This window comes from Acipenser ruthenus, chromosome 32 (genome assembly GCF_902713425.1).
Source record: "Acipenser ruthenus chromosome 32, fAciRut3.2 maternal haplotype, whole genome shotgun sequence".
Taxonomy (NCBI): Eukaryota; Metazoa; Chordata; class Actinopteri; order Acipenseriformes; family Acipenseridae; genus Acipenser; species Acipenser ruthenus.
This window is the reverse complement of record NC_081220.1, coordinates 9,950,840-9,965,044: the sequence shown is the minus strand read 5'-3', so window position 1 is coordinate 9,965,044 and position 14,205 is coordinate 9,950,840. Positions and strand designations below refer to the sequence as shown.

General features: G+C 44.1%; 1 protein-coding gene across 1 annotated transcript; it reads left to right on the top strand.

The window, feature by feature from the left end:
• The first annotated feature begins 4,972 nt into the window (after nt 1–4,972).
• Nucleotides 4,973–8,008, top strand: LOC131703013 (reticulon-4 receptor-like 2). The gene is made up of 2 exons (XM_059005893.1): nt 4,973–5,413; nt 7,092–8,008. Exons 1-2 carry the CDS (start codon nt 5,075–5,077, stop codon nt 7,920–7,922), a joined length of 1,170 nt encoding a protein of 389 aa, XP_058861876.1. The 5' UTR covers nt 4,973–5,074; the 3' UTR covers nt 7,923–8,008.
• Nucleotides 8,009–14,205: the final 6,197 nt, after the last annotated feature.

The following is a 14,205-nucleotide window of genomic DNA, read 5'->3' as shown; positions in this document are numbered from 1 at the left end:
TGCTGCTGTGTATTATAAAGAGATTTCAGACATGCTCAATCCATATCAGGGTCTGCTGCTGTGTATTATAAAGAGATTTCAGACATGCTCAATCAATATCAGGGTCTGCTGCTGTGTATTATAAAGAGATTTCAGACATGCTCAATCAATATCAGGGTCTGCTGCTGCGTATTATAAAGAGATTTCAGACATGCTCAATCCATATCAGTATCTGCTGCTGTGTATTATAAAGAGATTTCAGACATGCTCAATCAATATCAGAGTCTGCTGCTGTGTATTATAAAGAGATTTCAGACATGCTCAATCAATATCAGGGTCTGCTGCTGTGTATTATAAAGAGATTTCAGACATGCTCAATCAATATCAGTATCTGCTGCTGCGTATTATAAAGAGATTTCAGACATGCTCAATCCATATCAGTATCTGCTGCTGTGTATTATAAAGAGATTTCAGACATGCTCAATCAATATCAGTATCTGCTGCTGTGTATTATAAAGAGATTTCAGACATGCTCAATCAATATCAGTATCTGCTGCTGCGTATTATAAAGAGATTTCAGACATGCTCAATCCATATCAGTATCTGCTGCTGTGTATTATAAAGAGATTTCAGACATGCTCAATCAATATCAGGGTCTGCTGCTGTGTATTATAAAGAGATTTCAGACATGCTCAATCCATATCAGTATCTGCTGCTGTGTATTATAAAGAGATTTCAGACATGCTCAATCAATATCAGTATCTGCTGCTGCGTATTATAAAGAGATTTCAGACATGCTCAATCCATATCAGTATCTGCTGCTGTGTATTATAAAGAGATTTCAGACATGCTCAATCAATATCAGTATCTGCTGCTGCGTATTATAAAGAGATTTCAGATGTCAATCAATATCCGGGTCTGCTGCTGTGTATTATAAAGAGATTTCAGACATGCTTAATCAATATCAGTATCTGCTGCTGTGTATTATAAAGATATTTCAGATGTCTCAATCAATATCTGGAGCAGCAGTGTGGAGTAGTGGTCAGGGGGGCTCTGTACTCTTGACCGGAGGCTCTTGTGTGGGTTCAGTCCCAGGTGGGGACACACACACTGCTGCTGTACCCTTGAACAAGCAGGTACTTTACGTAGATTGCTCCATTAAAAAACCCAACTGTATAAATGGGTAATTGTATGTAAATAATAATATCACAATTGTAAGTCACCCTGGATACGGGTGTCTGCTAAGAAATAAAATATCAGAGTCTGCTAAACAGTAGAATGTATGCTGTGCCATAGGAGTCTCATTGAAACTGCTGTGTCATAGGATTCTCATTGAAACTGCTGTGCCATAGGAGTCTCATTGAAACTGCTGTGCCATAGGGAGTCTTATTGAAACTGCTGTGCCATAGGAGTCTCATTGAAACTGCTGTGAAATAGGGAGTCTCATTAAAACTGTTGTGCAATAGGGAGTCTTATTGAAACTGGCATAGTCTTTTTTAACTGAAGTTTATGCCATAGGGCTTCATCAGCAGGTTACAAGCTGACAAGCTAATTATTAAGTTGTATACCCTGTGTGTGTGTGTGTGGTCATGTCTCAGTGAGTGTGTGTGTGTTTCCCTGTGTGTATGTGTGTTCATGTCTCTCTGTGTGTCAGTGTGCGTATATCTCTGTGCATGTGTCACTGTGTGCGTGTTTCAGAATGTGCACCTGTGTCTCTGCGTGTCTATGATGTAAACCAATCATTCTGGTTTTCAAACAGCTTGCAGGGCAATAGTGAATCACTCAAATTGTGAATGAATGTGTAAATAAATAAATTAAACAAACTAATGAGAGAGTGGGAGGGAGAGGGAGGGAGGAAAAGGAAGTGAGAGAAAGAACAGCAAGAGGGAAAGCGAGAACGAGTGACTCGTTTGGAAGTGTAAAGGGATGAACTAATGAATGAATCAACAAATTACTCCCTGGAATTCTGGAGACTGAAAGATAGATAGAAGTTTATAACCGTTTGTCTGAGGGATGCTGTGACAGGAAATGTGGAGTAGTGGTTAGGGCTCTGGACTCTTGACCGGAGGGTTGTGGGTTCAATCCCCAGTGGGGGACACTGCTGTTGTACCCTTGGGCAGATACTTTACCTAGATTGCTCCAGTAAAAACCCAACTGTATAAATGGGTAATTGTATGTAAAAATAATGTGATATCTGTATAATGTGAAATATCGTATAATGTGATATCTTGTAAGAATTGTAAGTCGCCCTGGATAAGGGCGTCTGCTAAGAAATAAATAATAATAATAATAATAAAATGACCAAGGTTGAGACTCAGAGACAGTTTAAATGTTCAAAAATAAAGTTTTTAATAAACAAAAATACAAAATAAACCGGCACAAGGGCCAAACAAAAAGGTTTTAAACATAAAATAAACACAAAACAAAAAAAGCAAAACTTACAAAAATAAAGGTTTCCAGGCTGGGCTTTGCCTTCACTGGATTAAAAAACAAACAAACAGAAACCCAGCACACACAAAACACTCTTGTTTCTTCTCCTTCTAGAACACTCCCCCTAGCCAGGGCCTCTCCCCTAGCTTTTATCCCCTGTGGCTGGAGCCCAATTAATAAATAATTGCTGATTATTCAATTAGGGCTCCAGCCACATTCTCACATGTTTTCCTGGCACGGAGGAATTTAACCCCCTCCCTGCCAGTCCCAACCACGTTCTTAAAGACGGGGCAGTCCCCCGTCACAAATGCCTTTTCAAGCAGTCACCCCCTCAAATGTTAACATCAAAGCATATCAAAGTTTAATTTCTTTTTTTTTTTGGAATCGTCAATTATTTTTACCCCGTGATTTCTCCCCAATTTGGAATGCCCAATTGTTTTTAAGACAGCCCCTGTCTCACTGCTTCTACAACCCCCCCCCCCACCTCCACACCTCCCCTCCTCCCCCCCCCCACCCCCGCAGTGACTCTTTCTCGGCTGGGAGAGGCTGGAGACAGACAAGCGCACTCAAGCTTTAGTCCTCTGAAACAACACCGTACTTCAAACTGTCAAGTCAAGCTGTCCACTTTCTTCTTTCTTTGTTTTTTTGTTTCTTTCTTTCACACTGCAAGCCCAGTGTAACACAGCCGGCTCACAGGCAGGCAGGCAGGCAGGCAGGCGGGCGTCTGGCCACCCACAGGAGTCACTGGTGTGCGGTGAGACCGTGATTACCCAGCTGACTTGAGCCCCCCTGCCTGGGTGGCACTCTGCTAATTGTGCACTGTCCCTGGGAGCCCCTTGGAAATCCTCTAAGAATCCCCTAGGTACCTCCTAGGAGCTCCTGGCCACAGCTGGCGGTGGCATAGGCCCGGATTCGAAACAGTGCATTCTGCACTCCAGGGTGTGCCTTTACAGGATGCACCACTCGGGAGTCCCCTATTATTGTTAAAGATAATAAAATATTATAATCAGATTTGTAGGTCAACAGATCCACCATAAATAAAGCGGCTTCTTGTTCCTGATGAAGTCATTTCCACCATGCTGCTGATGTGCTGCTGTGTGAGAGTGCTAATCTGGAGTGAAATGTGTTCAGGCTTTCACACACACACATTGAGCGAGACACACACATTGAGAGACACACATACGCACACTGGAGCACACACACACACATTGAGAGAGACACACACTGAGACACACACACATTGAGAGACATACACTCACTGGAACACACACACATTGCAAGAGAAACACACTGAGACACACACACACACTGAGAGAGAAACACACTGAGACACACACACACATTGATAGAGACACACACTGAGACACACACATTGAGAGAGAGACACACACACACACATTGAGAGAGACACACACTGAGACACACACACACACACAGAGAAACACACCGAGACACACACTCACACACACACATTGGGAGAGACACACACACACATTGAGATAGACACACACTGAGACACACACACACATTGAGAGACACACACACACATTGAGAGAGACACACACTGAGACACACACACACACACACACATATACACACACATTGAGATAGAAACACACCGAGACACAGACACACATTGAGAGACATACACACACACACACACACACACTCATTGACAGTGTTCTTCTCTATTCATTGTCTTCCCTGAATTATAGAAGGCGTTCCTGTTTTTCCGAGTATTCGGGTTCCTCTATAAATGTCACCAAAGTTTCCGAGCCTCTCTCTGAGTGACTGTTCGCCCAGTCAGTTCTGTTATGTGCTGAGAATATTATATCATTGGGTCAATCGGGGTCAGGGGTCACTCTTAGAGAGATCTATGACAGACAACTGAATAAATGTTCATTGAGACATGACTTCAAATCTGTCTGTATATTGGTTTATCTGCCTTTCTGTCTTGTCTGTCATTCTGTTTATCTATCAGTCTATCTCTCTCCCCTCCCTTCTGCTCTCTCACACTCTCTCCTCTCTCTCCCCACGCAGGCTCGGTGTCTGTCTGGCTGTTGCTCTGGCTGGCAGTCTGCTCCCCTAGCCCTGCCTATTCCTGCCCCAGGCTGTGTGTCTGTTACCCCTCCCCGATGATGGTCAGCTGCCAGTCTCAGAACTTCTCGGCGGTGCCGGCCGGCATTCCCTATGACAGCCAGAGAGTATTCCTCCAAAACAACCGCATCACAGAGCTGCAGGCAGAGTCCTTCGGCTTCCAGACACAGGTACCGTCTTGCCCTGTTCACACTTCACATTTATGGGTAACCCCCTTTTCTCCCCCAATTTATAAATTGTTTTTAAGACTATGTCTGCCTCACCACTGCTGCTGCTGCTGCGATCTCCCCCGCAGTGACTCCTTCTCGGCTGGGAGAGGCTGGAGATAGACAAACACACTCAAGCTTTTGTCCTCCGAAACAACAACGTGCAAGCCCACACAATAATCTAAATGTAATTCAATTACATACTTATTTTGTTCATATATGTAGTCTTTTACAGAGTTTTTTAAACATACATATATAATTACAGGAAGGTAGGATGTTGGAGACAAATAGAAAATGTATGGGGGGGTCCATCTTTTAAGAGACACTATTTGACTGTCCCTTGAGTGCAGGTCTCTTAATACATGTTTGACTGTAACTTGAAATTGAGCTTGAAAATGATCTTCCTCTCTCTCCCCCACCTCTCTCTCTCTCCCTCTCATCAGGTCCTGTGGCTCTACTCCAACAACATCAGCTCCATCAAACCCGATTCTTTCAGCGACATGCGAGATCTGGAGGAGCTGGACCTGGGGGATAACCCCTCCCTGCGCACCCTCCATCCTGACTCCTTCCGGGGGCTGGACAAGCTGCAGAGCCTGCACATATACCGCTGCCAGCTGGGGACCCTGCCCGGAAACATCTTCAAAAAACTCTACAGCCTGCAGTTCCTTTACCTGCAGGACAACCTGCTGCAACACATCCAGGTGAGAGAGAGACAGAGAGAGAGAGAGAGAGAGAGAGATTACAAAGAAAAACACCAAACAATGCATGCAGGGCTGAATTAGGCCTTTATCCATTGATTATTAACATCCAAAAAAGAGCATTAAAATACTGGATTCATCTAAAAACTAGTGATCCAAACTCACTCCATCATAAAGCCCTGCAATACCAAGAGCTCAGCCCAGAAAAGAGTCCCCTCAGCCAGCTGGTCCTGAAGCTCACTGAGCTGAGCAACACTGACATCAGTCAGCTTCAGGACAGCACTGCAAAAACAATTCCAATTAGTGTAAACCAAATTATAAAACACCTGAAACACTCCTATCTGGACCATTGGGATACAAATACTAAAACACAAAACAAACTAGAGTGCTATCGGACCCTAAATAGAAATTACACCCTGGCAGAATACCTGGTAACTGTCAGAAACACAAAGCAGAGGCAGATCCTGACCAAATACCGGCTCAGTGACCACAACCTGGCCATTGAAAAAGGCCGACAGAGGCAAACCTGGCTGGCCAGGGAGAACAGGCACTGTGGTCACTGTGAGACAGGAGAGGTCGAGACAGAGATTCACTTCCTGACACACTGTGAAAAATATAAAAACATAAGGGACATTTTCTTCCCCAAATTCTGTGATTTAGTCCCAGAATTCCCAAAAATGTGTGATACCCAGAAGCTGTCAATCCTGCTGGGGGAAGACAAACACACAGCCAGACTGGCTGGTCAATACGTGGAGACCTGTCATAGCCTGAGGGACAGACCGTGAACACGTCACACTAGAGAGGGAAAAGAGAGAGGGAGGGAGGGAGGGATTCTGTTTAATATAGAAAGAGGGAGGGAGGGAGGGAGGGGGTATTGTATAATTGAGGGAGGGGGGATTCTGTTTAATATAGAGGGGGGAAGGGGGTACTGTTTGATATAGAGGGGAAGGGAGGGATTCTGTTTACTGTATTAATATAGAAGGAGGAGGGATACTGTTAGTATTAAGAAAAATTCTTTGTCTGTATATTTGAGTTGGTTATGCCATGTATGTGCTTTGGCAACACAATTATTTTTATTGTCATGCCAATAAAGCCAATTTGAATTGAATTGAATTGAATTGAGAGAGAGAGAGAGAGAGAGAGAGAGAGAGAGAGAGAGAGAGAGACCTCCTATCTAATACAGTGCGCCTCCAACCCTGCTCCTGGAGCCCCCCCCCCCATCCTATCTAATACAGTGCATCTCCAACCCTGCTCCTGGAGCCCCCCCCATCTCCCCCCATCCTATCTAATACAGTGTGTCTCCAACCCTGCTCCCGGAGAGCCCCCTCTATCCTATCTAATACAGTGTGTCTCAATCCTGCTCCTGGAGAGCCCCCTCTATCCTATCTAATAGAGTGTGTCTCCAACCCTGCTCCTGGAGAGCCCCCTCTATCCTATCTAATACAGTGTGTCTCAATCCTGCTCCTGGAGAGCCCCCTCTATCCTATCTAATACAGTCTGTCTCAACCCTGCTCCTGGGGGGGAAGGGGTGACAGGAGGCAGATACATACAGGAGAGCTATAACACAAATAATTTTAATTATATAATTTAACATACAACTTTTTGGTAGTACTGAATTTTCATGTGCCAAATATCAATCTCTGTCCCTCCCCTTCCCCCTCCCTCTCTCTCCCCCTCTCAGGACAATCTCTTCTCAGACCTGGTGAATCTCACTCACCTCTTCCTCCACGGCAACCAAATCCGAGTCCTGTCTGAAAATGTCTTCAGAGGGCTGGTCAACCTGGACAGGCTCCTCCTCCACGAGAACCGAGTGCGACAGGTCAACCGCAAAGCCTTCAGGGACCTGGGTCACCTCACCACCCTCTTCCTCTTCAACAACGCCCTAACAGACCTCCCTGCTTCGGCCCTCTCCGATCTCTCATCCCTGCAGTTCCTCAGACTCAACGGAAACCCCTGGAGCTGCTCCTGCCAGGCCCGCCCTCTCTGGGAATGGTTCCGTCAGGTCCGGATCTCCAGCTCCGAGCTCCTCTGCGCCGGTCCCGAGGAGAGGAAAGGTCTAGATTTGAGGTTCTTGAGAGAAATCGATTTCGCTCCCTGCCCCATGATGCCTTACTATCCGAGAGCCCGCGTCACTTACACCTTCAGCACCAGAACGAGATGGTGGTTCCCCAAATCGGGCAAGGCAAGCGGGGGGAATTCGGACAAATCTAAAGGCTTGGATGGAAAGAAAGGACAACAGCAAGACAACAGTTACATCAGTCCAGATAAAAGTCAAACCAAAAGTTACGAAGCTGAGTCCACATTGACGAAAGTTAAAGAGCAAGACTACTGGGAGAAATATGAAAACGAAGACTCCACTATTCGTTGTTACAAGTTGGATTGTTTGAAAGAAGCAAACGGGAAGTCCAGAGGCGTTTGTCCAGAAGCGTCCCTCTTTCTCCTCTCTCTCTCCCTCACTCTCACCCTCTCCCTCTCTCTCACCCTTCACTTTCTTTTTCCTGAAACCATGTGAAGAGCATTTGTGAATTTCCCCTTAAAGTCTATATTGAAAAGATATTACGATTCAATTACTGCTCTGCAGTGTTGAGTTTCCTATAGACCAGCTCTGCTCTGAAACTGCTGTGTGATAATGAGTCTTATTAAAACTGCTGTGCGATAATGAGTCTTATTAAAACTGCTGTGCGATAATGAGTCTTATTGAAACTGCTGTGCAATAGGGAGTCTCATTGAAACTGCTGTGTGATAGGGAGTCTTATTGAAACTGCTGTGCAATAGGGAGTCTCATTGAAACTGCTGTGTGATAGGGAGTCTCATTGAAACTGCTGTGCGATAGGGAGTCTTATTGAAACTGCTGTGCGATAGGGAGTCTTATTGAAACTGCTGTGCGATAGGGAATCTCATTGAAACTGCTGTGCAATAGGGAGTCTCATTAAAACAGCTGTGCAAAAGGGAGTCTTATTAAAACTGCTCTGTAATAGGGAGCCTTACTGAAACTGCTGTGCGATAGGGAGTATCATTGAAACTGCTGTGCGATAGGGAGTCTTATTGAAACTGCTGTGCGATAGGGAGTCTTATTGAAACTGCTTTGCGATAGGGAGTCTTATTGAAACTGCTGTGCGATAATGAGTCTTATTAAAACTGCTGTGTGATAATGAGTCTCATTAAAACTGCTGTGTGATAGGGAGTCTTATTGAAACTGCTGTGCAATAGGGAGTCTTATTGAAACTGCTGTGCAATAGGGAGTCTTATTGAAACTGCTGTGCGATAGGGAGTCTTATTGAAACTGCTGTGCGATAGGGAGTCTTATTGAAACTGCTGTGCAATAGGGAGTCTCATTAAAACAGCTGTGCAAAAGGGAGTCTTATTAAAACTGCTCTGTAATAGGGAGTCTTACTGAAACTGCTGTGCGATAGGGAGTCTTATTGAAACTGCTGTGCGATAATGAGTCTTATTAAAACTGCTGTGTGATAACGAGTCTTATTGAAACTGCTGTGCAATAGGGAGTCTTATTGAAACTGCTGTGCAATAGGGAGTCTTATTGAAACTGCTGTGCAATAGGGAGTCTTATTGAAACTGCTGTGCGATAGGGAGTCTTATTGAAACTGCTGTGCGATAGGGAGTCTTATTGAAACTGCTGTGCGATAGGGAGTCTCATTGAAACTGCTGTGCAATAGGGAGTCTCATTGAAACTGCTGTGTGACAGGGGGTCTTATTGAAACTGCTGTGCAATAGGGAGTCTCATTGAAACTGCTGTGAAATAGGATGAGTCTCATTGAAACTGCTGTGTGACAGGGGGTCTTATTGAAACTGCTGTGCAATAGGGAGTCTTATTGAAACTGCTGTGAAATAGGGAGTCTCATTGAAACTGCTGTGTGATAGGGAGTCTTATTGAAACTGCTGTGTGATAGGGAGTCTTATTGAAAATGCTGTGTAATAGGGAGTCTCATTGAAACTGCTGTGCGATAGGGAGTCTCATTGAAAGTGTTTGAGAGAGACCCAGGGAAAGCACTGTTTTAAAAGGAACTAATCTAAAAAGTTATATAAAAAATGAAATGTTGTCTTTCCTATAGACTCGCTCTGTACAGCTCTGCAGTGTTGATCTGTCTTTCCTTTTAACCTGCTCTGTACAGCTCTGCAGTGTTGAGTTTCCTATAGACCTGCTCTGTGCAGCTCTGCAGTGTTGAGTTTCCTATAGACCTGCTCTGTGCAGCTCTGCAGTGTTGAGTTTCCTATAGACCTGCTCTGTGCAGCTCTGCAGTGTTGAGTTTCCTATAGACCTGCTCTGTGCAGCTCTGCAGTGTTGAGTTTCCTATAGACCTGCACTGTGCAGCTCTGCAGTGTTGAGTTTCCTATAGACCTGCTCTGTGCAGCTCTGCAGTGTTGAGTTTCCTATAGACCTGCTCTGTGCAGCTCTGCAGTGTCGAGTTTCCTATAGACCTGCTCTGTGCAGCTCTGCAGTGTTGAGTTTCCTATAGACCTGCACTGTGCTGCTCTGCAGTGTTGAGTTTCCTATAGACCTGCTCTGTGCAGCTCTGCAGTGTTGAGTTTCCTATAGACCTGCTCTGTGCAGCTCTGCAGTGTTGAGTTTCCTATAGACCTGCTCTGTGCAGCTCTGCAGTGTTGAGTTTCCTATAGACCTGCTCTGTGCAGCTCTGCAGTGTTGAGTTTCCTATAGACCTGCTCTGTGCAGCTCTGCAGTGTTGAGTTTCCTATAGACCTGCTCTGTGCAGCTCTGCAGTGTTGAGTTTCATATAGACCTGCACTGTGCTGCTCTGCAGTGTTGAGTTTCCTATAGACCTGCTCTGTGCAGCTCTGCAGTGTTGAGTTTCCTATAGAACTGCTCTGTGCAGCTCTGCAGTGTTGAGTTTCCTATAGACCTGCTCTGTGCAGCTCTGCAGTGTTGAGTTTCCTATAGAACTGCTCTGTGCAGCTCTGCAGTGTTGAGTTTCCTACAGACCTGCTCTGTGCAGCTCTGTTCATAATGAATTACAAATTACACTTCTTTTAAAGTGTTTTGCCTTTTTTTCCCAGTTTTATGTCTCTCTCTCTCTCTCTCTCTCTCTCTCTCTCTCTCTCTCTCTCTCTCTCTCTCTCTCTCTCTCTCTTTGACTTTCTTAATTGCTATGAAAATCACTACAAAATATTCTGCAACTGTTTTAAGATGTTTACAGATTATATATATATACAAAATGTGTTTCAGATGTTACAATTTGAAACTGTTTTCTTTTTACTTTGAAATTGCATGTATTTTATTTAATTTCAGTGCAAAATGACTATTTTTTTTTTTGAAGGGACTGATCCATTTAGGTGCAGTCAAAGAGAGGGGTGGGGGAGTTTGGACTAGTAATAATACTGTAATAATAATAATAATAATAATAATAATAATAATAATAATAATAATGATAATAATAATATGCAAAATAGCCTTAGACCAATCACCCCCTATACTAACTATAATGGACTGTTCCGTGTTGCCTGAATTTGTGTAATTTTAGGAATTTGTTTATAAAGTTGTGTATTGATTTTTTCATTTATGTATTTATTTGTTTATTTTGTTCATTAATTTTCATAAGTGTTAGATCTCAGGAATTTAAGATTTACAACATTTTTATGGATTTTAAAAACAGCACTGTACTGCACTGGGGATCTGAGAGCCAGCTAATTCAATACAGTCCAGTCTAATCTAACAGCACGGCACTGTACTGGGGATCTGAGAGCCAGCTAATTCAATACATTCCAGTCTAATCTAACAGCACTGTACTGTACTGGAGATATGAGAGCCAGCTAATTCAATACAGTACAGTCTTATCTGACAGCACAGTACTGTACTGGGGATCTGAGAGCCAGCTAATTCAATACAGTCCAGTCTAATCTAACAGCACTGTACTGTACTGGGGATCTGAGAGCCAGCTAATTCAATACAGTCCAGTCTAATCTAACAGCACGGTACTGTACTGGTGATCTGAGAGCCAGCTAATTCAATACAGTCCAGTCTAATCTAACAGCACTGTACTGTACTGGGGATCTGAGAGCCAGCTAATTCAATACAGTCCAGTCTAATCTAACAGCACAGTACTGTACTGGAGATATGAGAGCCAGCTAATTCAATACAGTCCAGTCTAATCTAACAGCACTGTACTGTGGATCTGAGAGCCAGCTAATTCAGTACAGTCCAGTCTTATCTAACAGCACTGTACTGGATATCTGAGAGCCAGCTAATTCAATACAGTCCAGTCTAATCTAACAGCACGGTACTGTACTGGGGAACTGAGAGCCAGCTAATTCAATACAGTCCAGTCTAATCTAACAGCACAGTACTGTACTGGGGATCTGGGAGACAGCTAATTCAATACAGTCCAGTCTAATCTAACAGCACTGTGCTGTACTGGGGATCTGAGAGCCAGCTAATTCAATACAGTCCAGTCTAATCTAATAGCACTGTACTGTACTGGTGATCTGAGAGCCAGCTTATTCAATACAGTCCAGTCTAATCTAACAGCACTGTACTGTACTGGGGATCTGAGAGCCAGCTAATTCAATACAGTCCAGTCTAATCTAATAGCACTGTACTGTACTGGAGATATGAGAGCCAGCTAATTCAATACATTCCAGTCTAATCTAACAGCCCTGTACTGTACTGGGGATCTGAGAGCCAGCTAATTCAATACAGTCCAGTCTAATCTAACAGCACTGTACTGGGGATCTGAGAGCCAGCTAATTCAGTACAGTCCAGTCTTATCTAACAGCACTGTACTGGAGATCTGAGAGCCAGTTTATTCAATACAGTCCAGTCTAATCTAACAGCACGGTACTGTACTGGGGAACTGAGAGCCAGCTAATTCAATACAGTCCAGTCTAATCTAACAGCACTGTACTGTACTGGGGATCTGAGAGCCAGCTAATTCAATACAGTCCAGTCTAATCTAACAGCACTGTACTGTACTGGGGATCTGAGAGCCAGCTAATTCAATACAGTACAGTCTAATCTAACAGCACAGTACTGTACTGGGGATCTGGGAGCCAGCTAATTCAATACAGTCCAGTCGAATCTAACAGCACTGTGCTGTACTGGGGATCTGAGAGCCAGCTAATTCAATACAGTCCAGTCTAATCTAACAGCACTGTACTGTACAGGGGATCTGAGAGCCAGCTAATTCAATACAGTCCAGTCTAATCTAACAGCACGGTACTGTACTGGGGAACTGAGAGCCAGCTAATTCAATACAGTCCAGTCTAATCTAACAGCACTGTACTGTACTGGGGATCTGAGAGCCAGCTAATTCAATACAGTCCAGTCTAATCTAACAGCACTGTACTGTACTGGGGATATGAGAGCCAGCTAATTCAATACAGTCCAGTCGAATCTAACAGCACGGTACTGTACTGGGGATCTGAGAGCCAGCTAATTCAGTACAGTCCAGTCTTATCTAACAGCACTGTACTGGAGATCTGAGAGCCCGTTTATTCAATACAGTCCAGTCTAATCTAACAGCACTGTACTGTACTCATGATCTGAGAGCCAGCTAATTCAATACAGTCCAGTCTAATCTAACAGCACGGTACTGTACTGGGAATCTGAGAGCCAGCTAATTCAATACAGTCCAGTCTAATCTAACAGCACTGTACTGTACTGGGGATCTGAGAGCCAGCTAATTCAATCCAGTCCAGTCGAATCTAACAGCACGGTACTGTTCTGGGGATCTGAGAGCCAGCTAATTCAATACAGTCCAGTCTAATCTATCAGCACTGTACTGGGGATCTGAGAGCCAGCTAATTCAATACAGTCCAGTCTAATCTAACAGCACGGTACTGTACTGGGGATCTGAGAGCCAGCTAATTCAATACAGTCCAGTCGAATCTAACAGCACTGTGCTGTACTGGGGATCTGAGAGCCAGCTAATTCAATACAGTCCAGTCTAATCTAACAGCACTGTACTGTACTGGGGATCTGAGAGCCAGCTAATTCAATACAGTCCAGTCTAATCTAACAGCACGGTACTGTACTGGGGAACTGAGAGCCAGCTAATTCAATACAGTCCAGTCTAATCTAACAGCACTGTACTGTACTGGGGATCTGAGAGCCAGCTAATTCAATACAGTCCAGTCTAATCTAACAGCACTGTACTCTACTGGGGATCTGAGAGCCAGCTAATTCAATACAGTCCAGTCTAATCTAACAGCACAGTACTGTACTGGGGATCTGGGAGACAGCTAATTCAATACAGTCCAGTCTAATCTAACAGCACTGTACTGTACTGGGGATCTGAGAGCCAGCTAATTCAATCCAGTCCAGTCGAATCTAACAGCACGGTACTGTTCTGGGGATCTGAGAGCCAGCTAATTCAATACAGTCCAGTCTAATCTATCAGCACTGTACTGGGGATCTGAGAGCCAGCTAATTCAATACAGTCCAGTCTAATCTAACAGCACGGTACTGTACTGGGGATCTGAGAGCCAGCTAATTCAATACAGTCCAGTCGAATCTAACAGCACTGTGCTGTACTGGGGATCTGAGAGCCAGCTAATTCAATACAGTCCAGTCTAATCTAACAGCACTGTACTGTACTGGGGATCTGAGAGCCAGCTAATTCAATACAGTCCAGTCTAATCTAACAGCACGGTACTGTACTGGGGAACTGAGAGCCAGCTAATTCAATACAGTCCAGTCTAATCTAACAGCACTGTACTGTACTGGGGATCTGAGAGCCAGCTAATTCAATACAGTCCAGTCTAATCTAACAGCACTGTACTCTACTGGGGATCTGAGAGCCAGCTAATTCAATACAGTCCAGTCT